This window comes from Schistocerca gregaria, chromosome X (genome assembly GCF_023897955.1).
Source record: "Schistocerca gregaria isolate iqSchGreg1 chromosome X, iqSchGreg1.2, whole genome shotgun sequence".
NCBI lineage: Eukaryota > Metazoa > Arthropoda > Insecta > Orthoptera > Acrididae > Schistocerca > Schistocerca gregaria.
Window position 1 is genome coordinate 585,302,265 of NC_064931.1, and position 20,482 is coordinate 585,322,746.

General features: G+C 37.9%; 1 protein-coding gene across 2 annotated transcripts in view; it reads right to left on the reverse strand.

Moving 5' to 3' along the window:
• The window catches only part of LOC126299030 (protein Wnt-16-like), a 748,335-nt gene that overhangs the window by 15,570 nt on the left and 712,283 nt on the right, over positions 1-20,482 (reverse strand). Inside the window, exons 5-6 of one of the 2 annotated variants that reach the window (XM_049990672.1) lie at positions 18,105-18,245; positions 10,263-10,484 (exon numbers count right to left, since the gene is read on the reverse strand). In XM_049990672.1, coding sequence (XP_049846629.1) covers positions 10,263-10,484; positions 18,105-18,245 — 363 coding nt within the window. Of the gene's footprint in view, positions 1-10,262; positions 10,488-18,104; positions 18,246-20,482 lie in introns of both variants that reach the window. The other variant, XM_049990671.1, reaches the window with a different exon arrangement.

A 20,482-nucleotide genomic window follows, 5' to 3' on the forward strand; every position in this document is an offset into this window, starting at 1 on the left:
TCAAAATATGAGGGGCGATGGAGACTTTAAATTCATTAATTTTATATTCATTAATTAAGTTAGCACATTTATGTCAGGGATTGAGTATGGTGATCATCTCCACAATTGACACAGACTGGAGGTTTCTCACATGGTAAATTTTCATGAAGTGGTCATCCACTATCTCCACTAATTGGGCTATTCATTTAATAGGAAGATTACAATCCCCAACAGAGGAGGTCAAATTAAATGGCCATTAGGGTGCACCATGGCCATGTAATGCTGTCCTCACCTGGGGAGATCACCACCATCTAGCAAAATGAGTACAGTGGAAAACAGCAGTCTGTGTAGCTAGTATATAGGTGGCTGTCAAGCACACAGTTGGTCATTTCAATTATCATGCTTAATATTGTCATATCTATCTCTGCTGTACTAGGACTGCTTGATAACTACCTTGCTTGTCATCCAGTTACTTTCTTTGGACACATCTTGGATTTGTCTCACTGCTGCTCTTGGTCTTATTGCCATCATTGTGGAGAAGTCTTTAGGTAGCACCTTCTTGTAATCTAGGTTTTTTGTCCTTGTCTTGATCTGTTGCTTTTTCTGCAGTCTATGTGACAGATTCTGTTTACCTATTGTTAGATTGGGTTACTCTTCTGAAGGTGGCTCTCCTGCCCGATGGCTCCCTCTGTTTCACCATTTCTTTCAGAGCTCTAATGTGTGCACTGACATCTGGCTACCCACAGATATAGCATTGGTGATGAAGAAACAGGAAGTTATTCGGTAGCATGGACACAAAACTGGTTTGTCTGCTGAAGCATCAGTAGCAGTTAATGCAGCAGCAGCAGCTCCAGTTAGGCTTGTTACAAAAATCACTTCAGTTTCAGGCGCACAAATTCAGAGCACATGAGACCCACTTGTCCAGGCCTCAGCACCTCTCACTAGTGGCACCCTCGTACCTCCCCCATCATTTCCACCTTTTATTGACACATACTTGTATCAACTGAAACAGTATCCTACAGTGTTTCAAGTCACAAAGTCACAGCTCGTTCATCACAGCCATTTTTTTTTCCCCTTCGGGATCACCAGAAAAGTCCATTCTGTTCCAAAAGTTTGCTACTCTGTTACACTCTGTTGCACTCTTCATTTGATACATTTTCTGTTGACTAATGAATGGTACCAGAGATACCATGTGGTTGCCTCTTTGGTCACTGATTTGCAAGGTGTCAGCTACAAGTGTGATTTCCCTCACAAGAGTGAAGGCTGGAAGTCTTTGTACACAAACTCCTTGATTATTAACATGGTGGTCCAACATGCACCAGATTTAGATGTCCACATTGTGGCACTGAAACTTGATAACCTCTCATTGGAGAATATTTTATACACTGTACACTTGTTCAAAATTGCACAAGCTCATGACTCATGGTGGGGCCACAAGCTATGGTGCACTTTCATCCACTGCACTCTCACACTGCAGGTGTAGAACAGCTCAAAGGCAGCACCATCATTTGTCCTTGTTTGACACTCCTTTGGTGTCAGAGCCTCTGGTCACACCTTGTTGCAGATCATGGGAGTAGCTCCCCTCATGCCCACAGTGTTTTTTCCACTCACTCCTGGGCAGACTGTCCAGATCGCTGGGGGTGCTGCACACTTTGTCACAAAGATGAGCAACTTTGACTGAAGCACAACCTGTTCCCATCCCACCCCACAAGAGTATCAGAACACCATACATGTGCTGTAGTCAGCAGTCCCACTGGAAGACCTTTTGATCAGGAAGCTATTTTTCACACTCAACATTTGTAACAAGGATGTCCATTCTCAGGTGGATACGGGGGCCACAATCTCTTTCATCAATCTGACAGCACAGCTGGGTTCACCAGACCAGTCTCCACACTTGCAGCATTTTGTGGCCTATGCAAACAATTCTGTCCCTCTTTATGGGCAGTTCTTGATCATAGCAGCCTACGAACACAAATATTTCTGGTCTCACTGCCTTCACACTTTTTCAGTTTTCTGTCTCCAATGAAGTCAAGGTATATTCACTGCAGTCCCTTTGCAGGAACTGGACAATCTTTGTTAAGCATTTGCACCTCTGTTTAAATCAGAATTGTGGTGTGCCTCAGATTTTCAGGCACACATCATCCTTCAACTGGATGGCACACCCCACCATTTTTACTGTGTCAGACCCATGCCAGCGGCCTCACATACTGCAGTGAAGCAGGAGCTTGATCATCTCCAGGTTGCTGGAATTACTTATCTTGTGAAATCTAGTGTGTGGACCACCTAACAAGTCATAATAAGAAAGCCCAGTCCTTCTCTTTGATTCCATGCGGTTTTCAAGGCTACCATAAATGCTCAATCTGTGGTCAAAGCTTATCCGATTCCCTGGATGGAAGTCCTCCTTACCAAACTTGCTGGGATGGAATATTACTCAAAGACTGAACTTGCCAATACTTACCTTCAGTTGCCCTTAGACCAGTTATCTCAGAAAATTGTTGTCAGCAACACACATTTTGGATTACATAACTACAAGCAACTCCCATTTGGCACTGCCTAAGACCCTGCAATTTTCCAAAGGTATATGGAACAACTGACACAGATCAGTTCAGCTTGTGTGAATTATCTGGATAATCTCATTGTCATGGGGCCCTCCCACCAGGAACATTTACGAAACATCCGCACTAAATTTACAAACCTTCAGGATGCAGGTCTGTGTTGTCGGTTGGATAAGGGTCAATTTTTCAACCAGAAGAGGAATATTTAGAGAATTGGCTCACCAAACACAGAATCAGGTCTACAGATTGAAATGTCCCCATCCAAGGAACTTACCTCATTTGCAGGTTTTTTTTGGGCAAAGTCAGCTAATGCTCCAAACTCATACCTTAAGCAGCCAACATTGTACAACTCCTGAACCAACTGCTTCAAAAGGGAGCATTCTACAACTGGACCCCTGCCTGTAATCATTCTTTTACCCAGTTAAAACCACACTGCAATCTGCACCTTGTCTCATCCCTTTGTCTCCCGAACATTAGTTGTTCATGCCATTCAACATATCCACCTATGGCATGAAGGTGATTTTGGCACATAGGAATGAGGATGGCCCCAAACAACCAATTGCATGTGTGTCTAAGATGTTGACCACTGCACAGTGCAACTATTGACAGATCATAAAAGAGGCATTGCTGATACTGTTTCCCATTAAAATAGTTCATGACTATGTTCAGAGACCATTCTCTGATGAGAATTCATCATTTAACGTTAAACATTGCTCAGTCTTTCGAAGTATCTCATGCTAATAGTGATCAGATGAAGGTTTGATGTGACACTGCCACATGGGCTGCTGTTTCTGGTTATCAGGCATCAGACATTTATCCAGGGGAGGATGATGTGGCAGCCACATAAACATCACCACCACACCACACTGGACATCTATGTGCCTACCAACAACAACAAGAACAACAACCACAGCAACAGCAGTGCCCCAGGCTTGCATTTTCCCCATACTGTTTCCTGCAACATGAAAGGTATGCATGCCTTAAGTATTGTGCGACTAGCAACAACTGCAGGAAAAAAAAGATATATAGTACTTGTGTGTCCTTCCCAGCTCCCTCCTGCAGACATGGACAGAGAAAATAATTGTGTCTCCAGTGCTTACAACTAATAACCTCTTTATTAAAGTGTGAATGGTGGACAAATTGCTCACTCTACAAGTGGACACAGATGCAGCTGTGACTTTAATAAACTCACAAACATATGTAGATTTGGGATGGCCAACTTTTTCTTCAGTTAGTTGACATTTGGTGAGTTACAACAAGTAGCATTACAATTCTAGGGCTATTTTATGGCTCCCCCTGTGTATAAATCTATGGTTTATGGACTTTTTTGAGATGGATGAAGCTGGCACTACCAATTTGTTCAGTCTGGATGCTTTCAATGCTTTTGGATTTTCCATTTTCAATATGGTGCACCACATTTTTGATCAGGTCCTTTCCAAGCAGTTAGATTTTCTGTGTTCTGTGTTCATAACTCTTTCCTCAGATAGGTTAGGTCTTGCCACTAGTTGTACAGCTCACTGTACTTTTTCCATGCATGTCCTATTCCAGTGGCTTTGCATGGTCAAGCAAAATTTGAATTGGACAGGCTGACATTGTTGCAGTCATACAGTCTATTACACTTAGTGAGTGGCCTACCCTCCTTTGTGTTAAAAAAGAAAAGTAAAACACTGGGCACCTTCACCTCTGTGGTGACTTTAAAGTTTTAGTAAACATTCAGTTTATTGTTAACACTTACTCTTCACCCTGTATGGACAAATTTTTAGTTATACTCAGTTTTTCTCCATGACTGATTTACCTGAAGACGAAGAGCTTGGAAGAGCATTTATATAACTTTGTAATAATCTTACATACTGCAGAGCTGAAATACAACTTGGTCAAGTCATACTTTTTTACCCATCTATTGTGTATTTGGGCTTTGAGTTTTCTTGGGATGGTGTTAAGCCCTTATGTCTCCATGTTTCCATGGTCACAACTCTGCCTTGCTTTACAAATCTGAAAGCACTACAAGAATTGTTACGTAAAATTGCTTTCTATTACAAATTTATTGTGATTGTGGCAGCATTGGCCCATCCTTCCATCAATTGCGCCACAAGACTGTTCATTTTCAGTGGACACTGGCCTGTGAGCTTGCATTCATGCTTTTGAAATTTAAATTACATTCTGCTCCTTGCCTGTACTTTCCACCCTAGCCACAACCTGATTTGGCTACAAATGCCTCTTGATATGGAGTCAGGTCCATTCTTGTGCATCAATATGAGGATCATTCTGAATGTCCGATAGCTTATGCATCAAAAACACTCAATTCTGGTTGGCAGTGCAACTCTCAAGTTGGAAAGGAAGGACTTGCAGTCAGCTTCACCCTCAAAATGTTTCATGTGTCCTTGTAAGGGTGTAAGTTCCACCTCATTACTAACCACAAGAGCATGATTTCATTGTTAAATTCTTTTGCTTCATTGTCTGACAAAGCAGCACATTGCCTCCAGCATTGGGTCTTGCTTCAGTCTCAATAAAACTGTGAAATACATTTTAGGACTACAGTGCAGCATGTTAACACTGATCCATTGACACAGCTCCCAAAGGAGCTAGATCCTGCTTTTCATCAGGATGAACTCATCTTTTTTCACTTAGATATTGAGATGCAACATACAGTTGAAGGGTTTCCTATTAAAGGCTCCCAGATCATAGTTGCTACCACTTCTGCTCAAGTTTTATGTAAAGTTCTCACTTTGTGTAGCTTGGGTGGCTGCACAGGCCTATGGGCAGGGCTTCTGATCCCTTGGGTAATTGTTTGCCCTCTGTCACCACCTTTCAGTATTTGATGGTGTTGTTCTCTTAGCTACAAATGGGCTCTCACCTAGGGTTGTTATCCCATCTGCCCTACAGTGGCATGTGCTTCAGCTCATACATCAGGGACATTTGGATGTCTTACATACCAAGTTACTGGTTCATCATCAATGGTGACATTTTACATCTTGTTGTGGTCTGCTTTCACTGTGCAACCCAACAGGAGGCCCCATGGGCAATGCTCTCTCTTTGGCTTGCACTGCAGTCGCCATGAAAATGTGTGCATGTTAATTTCACAGAACCTTCCATGAACTCTTACTAGTTGTTGGTTGTCAGTGCTTTCTCTAAATATCCATACATTATCCACCGTCCTTCCATGTCAACCATGGCTGATTCATTCCCTCTCCAAAATTTTTCTATTGAAGGATTGTCTTATGCACTACTGATGAATAACAGTCCACAGTTTGTGTCTCAGGCCTTCCACAATTTTTGCGCCTGTTAATGCGTTCACCACATGACTGCTCTTCCTTTTCACCACCAAACTAATGGTGAGGCAGAAGGTCTCATTCACATGACCATGGTTCAAATGAAGAAGTACATCACAGACTCCTCCACAGACAGTATCTTGACATACTTCTTCAGTTCCTACAGGTTTATGCCAGTGGGGGATCAGTGTCGAAGATAAGATGCTATATCAGGGCTGTCCACAGTGTGCCCAACTTCACATGTGCACCATGTGTGGGCCACATGTGAGCCAAGGTATACCTGTCACTCAGCTCTGATCAGTCCTTCTTGGAAGTATTTGGAACAGCATGACATTTTGTTTAGCATTATGGTACAGTATTTTGTGAACAGCACAACTCTTTTCATTTGAAAGAATTAAAGTATCAGTGCTGTTTATCATTTGCTACTTGTTCATGGTATGAAGAACGTTCACAGGTTCAGTGGCTGTGTGCACAAAAAGAGGCAGTCTATCATCACATTCCTTTAAAATGAATGGGGATTACTGAAGAGAGGGATGAAGCTATGGGTACTGCTTATTTGCTAGGAAATAACATTATAGTGCCATGCAGAAAGAATTTAAACTTTCAGTTGCCAATGAAAGCACAAAAAATTACAACAATTGACAGTTGGGATTCACAGTTCTGCACATCGTCCTAAATTTGCAGGCATAGACCACTTGAAGATATTGATCGTATGAACAGTAAACTTTCTGAAGTCACACTCATTATTCGTTTTTTCAGTTGTAAAGGTTTTCAGGGGAAAGGAATAAAGAGCTTGAAAAATTTTTCAGTTTAAATCTCACTGTTGTTGAATTTATGAAGGAAAAATGAGTGCAGGAACGAAAATTAGAGCACCTTAAATCTATTGCAGACTTTGTATTTTAAGTGCAAGGTAACTTCTTTCTGATTTGATGGAAATGTATTTAAAAACCAAATCATGTTGCAGAAGGAACACATTCTGACAATGACAGTCTAGTTCACTAAGCTCACTGGTGTTAAAGAAAATGCAAAGTTTGAAGACTTCATTGTGGGCTTGCAAGAATTCCGATGAAGGTTTTATATAGGTTTTAAGGACACTGGCAATCTATTTTTGAGATAATTTGCCATTTCAGCTGAAAGTGCCTCTGTACATTTGTGGATGTAACTGATTGACCTGCAAGGTAATTACAGTTTTAATTACAAATCATTTTACATTAAGACTATCCAGGACATCTACGTTGATTTTCTAAAGTGGGTTTCTCAGGTCTCCATAATGAGTTTTCAAAAGTGCTATAATATTTCAATTGACATATGTGAGATAAAGACTTTTTTTTTATTATGAAACTAAATGAGTCATGATTACATAGCAACTTGAATGTGAAGGTTGGTGAAATTGTCTGTGTCTGTCTGAAGCCAAAAGTTTGCAACAGATAAAAATTATACTGTGTCTTCAGCACATCTAAAGTAATTAACTAATACTGGTAACTTGTTTCATTTGTGGTCTGTGTTGTTGAGAAGTGTGAAATATAAAATCAAGTCGATGCAGTATGGCTGTACTGCCATTTAAATGCAGTGTGTTCACTGATTTCCACTCTTTTCCCCTCCTCACATTCAGACAGTGCAGTGTGGCTGTGGGGGAAATGCGAAGCAAGCCTTGACCCACAAGCTGAAATCTTGGCCACTCCTGTGCTACTTTGTCACCAGCCACACAGCCTCCTGCATCTGCTCACATTGACACACCAATGCATGTTTGTGCAGCCTTCATTATGGGCCAGCTCCTTCTCTCCATTGGGGTCAAACCCCCTGGTGCCAGATTCTGAGTACTCCTGTGATGCTTTGCTGCCTCTGGCAATTTCAAGTGGAGTTCCCAGTAACCTGAGTGGCTGGAGTTTTCACTGTGAGTGGAGTCTTACCACAATGAGTAACAGACATTGACATGCTACCAGTGCACTTGTTAGCAGTTCTCACTTATGGTACTTAGTGGGGGAGCAGCCACTGCACATGTCCACGGTTGCAACACTTCACCCCTACTCATTGATTCTGGTCTGGAATCGCCTTCTGCCATCACTGTCATTGTCTGTGGCATCCATCACAAGTGGCCATGGTGTTTCAGCTGGGATGCTGGTGCCTGCATTGACAGAGTGCCCTTTCCTCAATGTGGGAGGGGTACTATGACCCCGTACGTAATACTTGAGTATGCACTGCAGCACCAAGCTGATGGCACACTACACTTCAAATATTGTGCCAGCTGCATATGTGGTAGCCAACAATGGAGGCTACCTGCAGTGACTCACATGACTTGTGCCCAAGGCAGAGCATCTGCCACACCATTGACCAGAGCTCTCTTCTTTACAATGGCAGTGCAGCAGGCACTCGTCCTCATATCATATCCATACTTATCGTCAGCATCTGCTTGTATCAATACCTGGATTAATTCTATGTTTTTGTCTATGTTCACAACTGCTTTTGCTTGTACATTGAAGTGGAATAAACTTTGGTTCATTGTGGTCATGCTGTTGTTTGTGTCTTACAGTACTATAAATGCACTACAAGTGTAAGTGAAGATGGCAATTTATAGTGTAATGCCATCTGTAATGATCTTATCTTCTGTGGCATATAAAAATGATGATCCTGATGACTATCCTGTATTTCCATGACTATTACAGACTATTCAGTCATTAGAGAAATTTATTAAGTTGTATGTTTCAATTAGAAATTACAGAGACTTACAGTAGAGTAACTCACAAATTCATTGTAAAAACATAAAAACAGTTTTCATAAGAAATGCTTTAACAAGTCATGCATAATATTGCCTCTCAAGAAGTTTCAAGAGTCAGCAGAAACATGACTAACTTATTCTGAGACATTTTGGTGCACACCACTTTACATAAGAAATATGAAGCAAATAAATTACTAAGACTGAAAAAAATGTAAGCATCTTATTGATCCTGAAATGGTACTTCTTAGTTTGTTACCTTTAGTTACTAAATTTATAAAACTTGTAATAAAAATATTTGATACAGTTATGGCCTGATATGAATTGACTAATAAATTACAATTAACTGAAGTACTACACTATAATCCCTTTTTCCCTTTATAATTTCCTAATATTCAGGTGGCCATTCCATGAAATGAGCTGTATGACTTAGAAACAGATAGGTAGATAGTGAAGCAAGGCAGAGGATACTTTAAGTATTTGTTTCTCATAATACCAACAGATAATGCAAAAACTGTTTCAGTCTTTCTGTAAAATTCTGAGACAATTAACACTCCAGGTGAAAGAGAAAATAAAAATGATATTTCTTTAAAAATTAAGGTTATGGAATGCAAAATGGTAAACATTGATGAAGGGTATGTTCAGCCTCTTTATTTATTTTTATCCATCAGTATGGCTGGACCGAGCAGTTCCATTCCCCCTAATATTAGATCAGTGTTTCAAGAACTGCACTGACTCATTTGGTCAATCTCTATTGTAGAATGTTCCTTGATTTACACAAAATTTTGTTTCAGATAACTCACAAGATAAATCATAGTTTTGTTCTTCATTGCTGCACATGTTAAGGGCACATGCTCATGACTCCTGGACTGTGAACATACAGCTATGCGGCTTGCATTGTTCGGAAAACTGACTCCATGCCCATAAACATTCGACTATGGTCTTCTCTCAGTCCACCTGATGAACTGAGTCAGTATGTCCCACACAGAGCTATCCTTTGATTTTTAACCCTCTAGATATCTTCCTATGGGGGTCTAAGAAGGCTGTTGTGTACCCAGTGCTTGCACAAACAACATATGAACTCAATGCATTTATTTTTACTACATCATAAGAACATAGAGAAGAATCCCACAAATAACAGGACATGATTTGGCACAACCAGCTATGTAGAAACATTGGTGGTCTTCACACTGAACATTTATTGTACACTGTAACTGAATAAAGCTCTGCCAATTACTCTGGAGTTGTGCAGACTCTCCTGACTGCATGGAGAATGCACCATATAAGAAAAGTAGTAAAAACATATCACAGTGCTGTAGATGTTCCAATGTTTATTTATGGGCATAGTTTATAGGTGACAAATATTCTTCATATCACCCTCCACAATCCTCTAAACTTTGGAAGTATCATTCACTTACACTCCACAACAAAAGGAATCCTGTCAGGTATATGCACCCATACATACTTTGTCACATTAATTTTAAATGTTTTATTTATGTCATTCACCAAAATTTGATTTATCAGTTTCTTAACAGAGAAAATGTTTTTACTCTTGCATAGAATCCAGCTGTCACTTCCAGAAAAATGACAATCACTTTTTAGCAAGTGTTCATTTCATGAAACAAAAGGAAGTTTCAGTAAGTGATGTAAATTTCTTTTAAATATCTCTTAGACTTGACTCAATATCATAACTATTTCCCAAGTTTATATGATATTTTGTTGATTCTAATTAAATATGTTTAGTACCTGCGTATTGTAGCCTCGGCCACAGCAGAGGAGGTCACAACTGTCTGGACCATGTGAAGTCTTATTACAAATTCTTCCTGAAGTACCAGGAATATCCTCTGCAGGATTATGTACACAGTAATTTGGAGATTTGTGAATGTGGACTAAATCTCCTTTACTGACAGGCAACCCCTGTTTTGTCTTGCTCTTACGCCGAAGACGCTTCCTTGTCTTTGTCGCCACCTGCTTGAAAGGTGAAAAAATATGAAGAGACATAAATGAGTGTTACAGAAATAACATACAAAACAAACAAACAAACTTGAAATATGAATAATAATAGACATGTATGTCATGCTTATAAGACTCTATAAAATTTGCTGCATGTCAATGTAAAGTTCATTGTTGAGTAACTGTGCCTCAACATAGCTTTTGAGGGCTTTCTAGTGTACACTAATTGTCACTGACAAATAGTGCACCAGCCGAGTGGGGTGGAATGAGACATTGGGAAGAAAGAATAAACAAACAAACCAGAAACAGGAAAGCTAAAATTCTAGCAATATTGATGTCAATAATACAATTTTGTAGGAGTGAATGTGGTTCTGATTGTTGAAACATCACCAGCAGACATGAGACAGCAAATGGGAAATTCCTCAGTATTCCAAACTAAGGTAAAATAGTAGCCAAACCTTGTAGAATTTATTTGTTTAGTTTCAGGGATGTAAACTCTGGTTTAGATTAATGTTCATATTAAACAGGGTTTAACTTCTCTAGTACACAGACTGCTGTGTACACAGACAGACATACACAACACCAAGAATGCAGAGGCAACTATGTATTTATGGGATGAAACAGTTGCAAAATACACATCGTTTCACTCACTACTTGTCAAATGCATATGTTAATCATAAATGTTAGTGATGTTTGCAGACTATTGCTTTGGCTGGACTAAAATTCTTAATATTGTTCTGGTCAATTCATCATTCATGCACAATAATACATTCAAAGAAATAAAAACTTACTTGTTGGTACCTGGCAATTCGTAACTGATGTGGAAATGTGATTTTGGCTATACTGAAAATAAGTATTACATGCTCAGGTTTCTTGTAAAGAAAACTATGCATTCTTCATTGAAAAATTTGATAAGAAACACCTAGTTAAAGGAAATAAACACAGGCCAGATTTCATGGTAAGTTTCTAAGCTGCAGTAATGTACCCCAAAATCATCATCCGAAGGATGTAAATTGGAGGCTGGGAGAATGTTTGAATATAGTAAACACTACAAAGAGGGAGTTTACACAGGCAGCAGCCATGACACAGATTATGCAAAAGAGAAAGCAAAACTTCAGAAGGGAAAGTGGTGCTGCATAACTTTAAGAAGTTCAGTCCTAGGGAGTAACACACACATTCACTATGTGGTTAGCCCATCCATGTACCATTGGTGAAATAAAACATGTGCAAGCTGCTCTTTCAAACACTTTGTTGTCATTTAATGCATTCTTGACAAAAATAATACAGAGTCACATATTTAGTTTTTATACTGTGGCCATGAATGATTAAGATGAAAATTATGACATGCATATAAATTATGAATGAACTTTGTCTTCACAATGATTTTTTATTTTCTGTGTTCATTGAACCAAATGTACACTCAAATGTTTTGAATGTGAATAAATAGTAAACCCATAGAGAGTAACTGATGTAATTCATGTTGAGTCTACTGTGCTACCATTTCATAAATATAGGATTTACTCAAAATATGAAGTTCTTGAATTTGCCTTTGTGGTTTACAGTACCTCAAATGAAAGTGTAGAGAAAGAACTGTGAGGACTTTGTTTATATGTGCAACAAGAAATTTAAGTAAACTTTGTGTTACACAATTATAACAAATACGTTCACAAAAAACACTGTCAGCAGATTCCTCACACAAGAAACAAATGAGAAAGTCCATAAAAATACACACTCAAACATTCTTAATTTCAGGATTATCACTGACGGTAACAACTTTCTTAAAAGAAAATTTGTAAGAAATGTTTGAAATTTTCTCCCCCTCTCTCTACACCCATGCACCCAATGGACTGTGGACTGTTGGGCCCTTCCAGACACTTTCTGGTAGTGTTTAAGTGTTTCATAGGCATCCAGGATACAGTGACAAAACATCTCCAAATTATAAATGATGACTGATTATTTGTTGTTGTTGTTGTTGTGGTCTTCAGTCCTGAGACTGGTTTGATGCAGCTCTCAATGCTACTCTGTCCTGTGCAAGCTGCTTCATCTCCCCATACGTACTGCAGCCTACATCCTTCTGAATCTGCTTAGTGTGGATTCGTCTATAGGGCTCCCTCCACAATTTTTACCCTTCATGCTGTCCTCCAATACTAAATTGGTGATCCCTTGATGCCTCAGAACATGTCCTACCAACCGATCCCTCCTTCTAGTCAAGTTGTGCCACAAACTCCTCTTCTCCCTAATTCTATTCAGTACCTCCTCATTAGTTATGTGATCTACCCATTTAATCTTCAGCATTCTTCTGTAGCATCACATTTCGAAAACTTCTATTCTCTTCCTGTCCAAACTATTTATTGTCCATGTTTCACTTCCATACATGGCTACACTCCATACAAATACTTTCAGAAACGACTTCCTGACACTTAAATCTATACTTGATGTTAACAAATTTCTCTTCTTCAGAAATGCTTTCCTTGCCATTGCCAGTCTACATTTTATATCCTCTATTTTTTTAAAATATAAATATATAGAAAATAAAAAGACTGAGTTCAGGAGATTATGCAGGCCATGACGTTGGTCCTAACCTGCTTCTCTATTTGTCATGGTAGTATCACCTTCTTACTTGCTGAAGTACCACCTGTAGCAAGACTGGAAGAAAGCTCTGAGTAAAATCATTGTAGATAATATGTGTAATATGTGCTGGTAGAATATCTAGATCTACCAGATGATTTGTAATTGCAGCCTACAGACTTATTGTGAGTTACTGCTGGTGTCTATCTTGAATCACACAATGAAGATGATAAATAAGAGCATTTACATTGATAAGAAAATTAGCTATTCAGTCTCTTCAAACTATTGCTACATCTGTAAAGAAAACTGAATATTCTAACAATAAACTGACAGTTATTGTGACAAGCTATCAGCAAGAGTATTCTATTATTCAGTGATCAGTAGGTGAAAATTCTTGCACAAGTTGAGGATGTTATGGATACATGAACTGCATATGAAATACCTTCTATACATTCCTATGAGTTGTGTAACCTGCTAGTGCAATGTGATTGTGTTGATAGATAGGTATTCTTAGACAGCCTACAGGATTTGTTCTTTCTAGTCAAGCATGCAAGTTAATCTTGGGCTATCTAAATCCACTATTTGTAATAATATGTATCGTCTCTCAAAAACAATGATAAACAACAACAAATACTGCTGATGCAGCTATATTCTGGGTGGAAATGAGTTCTGATAGAGCCCTTCAGGTTCATGTTCATGAATAATTATGATTTATATGGCCTTATATTAAAATCATATCTGCCTCCTCACAGATAAGCTAGAGAATATCCAAGAATGAGTGCCAAGTGCCTTCATGGATTGATTTTGTAAGTACCAGAGTTTTCTGGAGGTGCTCACTGAAATCATCTGGCAGAGGTGTTGTGCATTACACAGAGGAGTAGTGTTCAAATTCCAAGAGAAGAGTGAGACAACAATTATATTTTTTCAGTGTGCTCCACACACATCATCCTCGAATGGAACAGGAGCAAAAGGTATTGGTACCAGAAATACCCAGTACCAAACACACTACATCATGGATTGTAGAGTACAGATGTAGGACATGAACTTCAGTTACTAAAATATACTTTCAAAATAAACTTGCACAAATACCTAAGAAATGAGAGTGTTTTATGTGCCTATGTTCAATATGGATCTTTTATTTTTATTTTCTAGGATATCCATTTGCAATGTTTGTAAAAGTATTTCTGATAATTCAATTTTCATTGTGTTTCTCACTTAAAGATAGGTTGAATGAAATAATTTCATTGTTTCAGATGAGTAAACACAACTTGATCCTTACAGGCACAGTAAATATTTTTTCCCCTGCTTCAGTGAGTATTGGTTATGGAAAGCTTTACATGAAACTTCAGAAGAGCTTACTGATGAGAATTCAGGTGAAAACACACCAGATCAGAATGCCATCCAAAAGTTATTAAAAAATGTCTCTGTTATAAGCATTAAGTAGACAATGCCAGTTATAACATGCTTACAAACTAGTTTAATGAAAAAATAACATAGAAAAGACAATAGTTAAGGCCCTATAAGACCATGATAATGCAGATCTTCATTGATATGAATTAATATTGATCAGTGTATGTAACCAATTAAATCTGAGTACAGAGGGGTCATTAATATGCCAAAATCAGTACGTTTAGGAGACTGCTCACAGACATCTACTACAGAGACCACTCATAACGTGATACAAAAATACGGTACACAACGGTGAAGTTATTACCTTATTTGACAAACATTTCTCCCCAATTGTATCTCAGACTAAACAAGAGTCAACAAAAAAACCATTGATTATTCTTGAAATAAAGAAATCATGTAGGACAACAAGGGAAATATCAATCAGTTATAAGTAGTTCATTTTGTGATGCTGTAGCTCATTACAAGGAGTACTGTAGACTTTCAAAAAAAGTAATTCCGACATCTAAGAATACTTATTATGGAAAAAATATAGTCAAGCAAGGCAAGAAAATAACAATAAAAAATGATATAAAATGGATGAGTTTGGTAGAACCAGGCAGGAGACCAGAGTAAGTAACATTCAACATCCTTTCTTTCCAGTTTCTTTATCCAGCCAACACCAGGTAAGGACTGAAATGGTTCTCCTTCAGTTTTTGTGGCAAGCCAACCATACTCTTATTCAGGCTAGTATTACTTTGGGGTCACCACTGCCAAGGGTTGGTTGCTTTTGGGGAGGGGACCAAACAGCAAGGTCATTAGTCCTATCGGATTAGGAAAGGATGGGGAAGAAAGTTAGCCATATGCGTTCAAAGGAACCATCCTGGCATTTGTCTGAAATGGTTTATGGGAATCATGGAAAATCTAAATCAGGATGGCCAGACACTGGTTTGAACCGCCATTCTCCCAAATGCAAGTCCAATGTCTAACCACTGTGCCATCTCTCTTGGTACTCCCAAAGGTATTCTAAAGCTACTGTCAGCTACTGTCGGCTTGGGAGGAATCCGTGCATCCCTTCTGTCTGTTTCTAGTGTAATCACTTGGTCAAATGTGACATTACTTTTCAAAGTGTTTCCACATTGTACATCTGAGGCATAACTTGGGAACCTCACTATTATTTACCTAGATGGATTTGGAAAACTGCCATAAAATCACATCTAGTCTGGATGACACAACAGCCTCCATAGTAAAATAATACACAAGGTGGTTTTGATCCTAGGCTGGCTCACCTTCTTGTTTCCCAGTTGGCTATCCAGGTGGGTCAAGCGAGGCCTTAATGCCCAGAAGTAGTGACTAAGTGTTTATGAGTTGTTGTTGTTGCATGAATGAGTGTAAGTTTTCTACCTCTGAAGAATTTTTTACCTCTGAAGAAAACTTTGTCCAAAAGATGAAACTTTTGTAACATTCTTTCTCATTGTGCGTATTTGTGACTCACCAATTGCTCAATATGGTTAGCAGCAATCTATCCTTTCCATATTGCTGTTCTTGTGAAGGTGATAACATTTGTACTTTTATTGAAACACATAAATAATCACTGAAATATATCCAGGCTGGTTGAAATATGGTGAATTTATGTCTCTTTCCAAGAAAAAGAGTTTAAGAAATGTAATGAAACTACTGTCCATAATCACTTTTGAAAGCATGCTACTAAAATTTGAGAAATATTATTTATAAAAGCTTCTAAATTACCTTACTGCAAATAATACATTTCCAATGCACAGTATGGATTTCTGCATGATTCCCATAATCAGAAAACTATTTACACACACAGGAGAAATGTACTTAATGCAATAGAAAATAAGTTACAGGTTACTGGTATTTTGTGTGATTAATCAAAGGTAGCTGGGTGCTTCAATCATAAAATCTTTTTGAGTAAATTAGAATGCTATGTCTTCACAGGAAACATTGAAAAATGATTCAGGTCATAGCTCTGGGGCAGGAAATGAAAGGCACCATTCCAAACATGCATGGATAAAGGTGTCTGATTCATATGACTGGGAATAATTAGAGTAAGTATGGTTTGTCCCATGGTTCCATTAATGGTAATTGATTTGTTACTTATTTACTGTTTAACTTCCAGAGGCTAAGTATCATGTGATACAAATATCATGATATGCAATAAGTTAAGTGTGGTTCCAGAAAGGGCTGTTAACAAAATTTTCCTGGGCTATTTGTTTGGCTGGTTATAGCTAAGCAAACAGTGGGCAAACATAGTGCAGGCAGCCTCTTTAGTAGACCTGTTGCATTCTCTAAGTGTTGCGCCAGTAAATTGTGGTCTTTGTTTAGCTTTCCCCATAAAGTTATCAGTGAGATCTTCCCAGTTTCACTTCTGTTTTACTCAATGACTTTCTATCAGTTATTACAAACTGTGACCTCTCTGACAGGAAATCATGAACACAGTCATACAACTGAAATGATACTCTATAGGCACACAATTTGATTAGAAGTTGCTTGTGAGGAAGGGTGTCAAAAGCCTCCTGGAAATCTAAAAATATGGATGCAATTTGACTCCCCTGTAGACAGTGCTCATTATTTCATGAGAATAAAGAGCTAGTTGTGTTTCACAAGAACAATATTTTCTAAATCAAAAATTTACATTTATCTTATGCATGTTAACAGCCAGTATTAAAAACTACTTAAAACATGAATACAGAAATCAGTAACATGTATCAGAACATTACCGGTCTGACAGTAAGAAAATATGTACAGATCTAATACAAACTATATTATTTTATTTAAGTACATGGTAGGCAGTGTGTATTTTTTAAAGTGGTACCATTATTATGTTTTATGATTAATAAACACAGGTTTCCAGTAGCTTTGAGTTTACACTCCCTTCATTCCTCACAATTACACAAAACAAACAGTCTGTGACCATCCCTCACCTCTATGCAAAACAAAGAGTTGTTATTTAGTCATCCCTCCTTTTTTTCACCACCTTATAGCCTTATATTCAGTGTACACTCATGTCACTGATGAACAAGAACGAGGGAAGGAAGTGGAACAAAAGATCAGAGATAGATAAAAAATCTGAAATTCATATACTCTCTGCAGATAAACCACCAACTTCCAAAGAAATCTACCACATCACAGGCTTTATGCAACTGACAGTATCTCCTCATTGGCAGTTATGTCATGTGACCAGCATGTGTCCACAGTTCACCAGTCCCTCCCTCATTAAAGTCATCACACTATTACGAGAGCTTGGTAATAGAATTTTTGGTTTTGCATGAACTGCCACCTGTCCTTATTCCAACTTGTATCCAGCGTATGTACTGTGCTCTGTTCCTTAGAATTGCCTTTTGACAAATCACTAGGTCAAAATTTGTTTTATGTAAATTGTTTAGTTATAATTCATTATCCTACTTCTACTTACATGACATCCACATTATCTTTGAAGTTTGGTAAATTATGTTATGTTGAGAAAGGTGAGAGAAAAGTGTAGGGAATAGAGAGAGCTGAGTAACAATTTGCGTTAAACCAGTATTTTAGCTTTTAATGAAACACATTTTATTTTTTTCTACCTAGGCAGGGATCAACACAACAGTGGAAAGATTTCTGCACAGCAGAAAAGAATTTCTCATCACTTAATGTACAGTTTACATAACACATGAATGATACCTGCACAGCTTGATGATATTTTCTCTTGAGTGCATCACCAATCTCACTAAATGATGGCATAGTTTTCCAGCAAGTCTTCAGCTCACAAGAGCCAGAAACTCCATGACAGCGGCACTGCATACGCATCAAAGAAGCAACAATCTGGAACAGTTTCAATTCCCATTGTACTCAGTTAATGGAATTAACCTAGTAAAATATGTAACAAAACTTCTGTGATATTTGTGAATGCAGGTTTCTGTGGAACATAACTCATATAAAATATGTCAACATTTTGATGAGTTTTAAAAATGTTCTTTTATTTTTTTGGTGCTTGTAGTTACTTCACTAATATCATGAATGCATGTTTGTGGCCTCAATCATACATTTTATGCAATACATCTTCAGACACAACATTTTGATTAGTTAAAACATTATTTGTTTATGAAACTTACTGGCAGATGAAAATGGTGTGTCTAACTGGGATTCGATCTCGCCTGTCATGGGCAATACTCACTTGTGCTGGGTATCCACACATACTCATAACAACCATTCAGAGTTTCATTTTCTTTATTACCTCTCTTCTATTCCATCGGGAAAACCACTGAAGGATGCTGCATCCCTTCAAAAAAATACTTTAATCAAGTGCCCCTAAATGTTATAGCTATGAGAGAACCTGAATCAATGCTTGTAGAATATTCACTACCCCCCATTCCACTCTAGCTTTCACTGGGCTGAAGGATCTTTAGACAACAAATTACAGGATACTAGAGTACTCTACTATCATTGACAGGCAATTTGACGGTGTAAATCACAATATTCTTTTATGAAAATTGGAATGTTATGGTGTAAAGTGAAATACTGCAAAATGGTTCAGATTTCATAGCTCTGACATGAAACAGAATATTTCAACGGGAAAGAATCTCATATTAAGTTATTAGGCATCATCCATATTGGAACTAATTACAAGTGGTGTCCCAAAGATTCCATCTCAGTGCCCTTACTTTTTCTAGGGTATATCAATGACCTTTTCTCAGCAACTTTTTGCATATGATATGTACATTGTAATAAATAGCAAATCAAGTATAGTTTAGAAAAATCAGTTGATGGAAATTCATTGACATTAATACATGTTTCCTAATCAATTATTTGCTCCTAAACACTGGACAAATTATTCACTATATGCAGTTCAAAACTTGTAAAAGGACCCATTCCCCCCCCCCCCCCCCCTTCACCCGCCACTCACCCAGTATGTACCTACAATATGATAAGAAGCTGATAAAAGATACTGACTGTCTTAAATTCTTGGAATTACAACTTAATATGAAGTTCAACTAGGAGGATCTTGCCAAAAATTGCTGAAGCACCTAAACAAATCTTTATTTACAACATGGATTGTGTCACATGTAGATTATATAGAAATGAAAAATCTAGCACACTGTTCTTACTTTCATTCCATAATGTCATATGGGATCATTCTCTCTCAAGTCTTAAAGTAGGACAGAGTTCAGCATCAGCAGTTCATTGTTTGTACACAAATTCTGTACATTGTTTAGTTTATTGGTGTTCTTACATGCTTCTTATATAACATAACCATTAAAATTAGCAAATAGAACTTCATGGCCATGTCAGTTGTAGGCTTACAATTCCATGTTGCACTGAAAAAATTCTTTTAATTCACAGAATGGATTGGCAACAAGCCATTTATTTAATGTTTTCCTAAATCCACACACTGGAAGATATTGTAGCATCTGCAGAAGCTTATTATACAATTTATGGCCCACTAGCTCATAGCTGTTGATTGACTTTGATAATCTATGGTATGGCATATGTATGGAGATATTTTTTCTTGTGCTGTGACCAGGAATATTATTTCTACATTTCACTTCATGTAGATACTTTTTTGTATAGGTTAACACTTGGTATATATGCAGATTAATAACAGTTGTTATTTTACATTCACAGAACAAAGGCTTACAATGTGCTTTATGCTGGAAACATGTAATGACTCTTGATTGCTTCCTTCTTCAGAAGCAATATGTTTTGAACACGGCATGAGTTTTCTGAGAGAATAAGTCCATATAACATAATACTTTGATAAAATGCAGAATAAGATGTTTTAACATAAGCTGTTGGTACACATTTCATAAGACATCTTAACAAGTAAATTACTCTGGATAATTTAATACTAATGTATTTTATGTGTTGCTCCCATGACAATTTGTCATCTAAGTATACTCCCAAGAACATTATATAAAACAGATCATTAAAAGGACTTTTGTCCTTTAGACTAAAGACCATTTTTTGTGTTTTGTTCTCATTCAGGACAAACCCATTTGACATGAATCAACATGGTACTTAGGCAAAAGTAACGTTAACACAATCTTTTAACTTATTTAGAT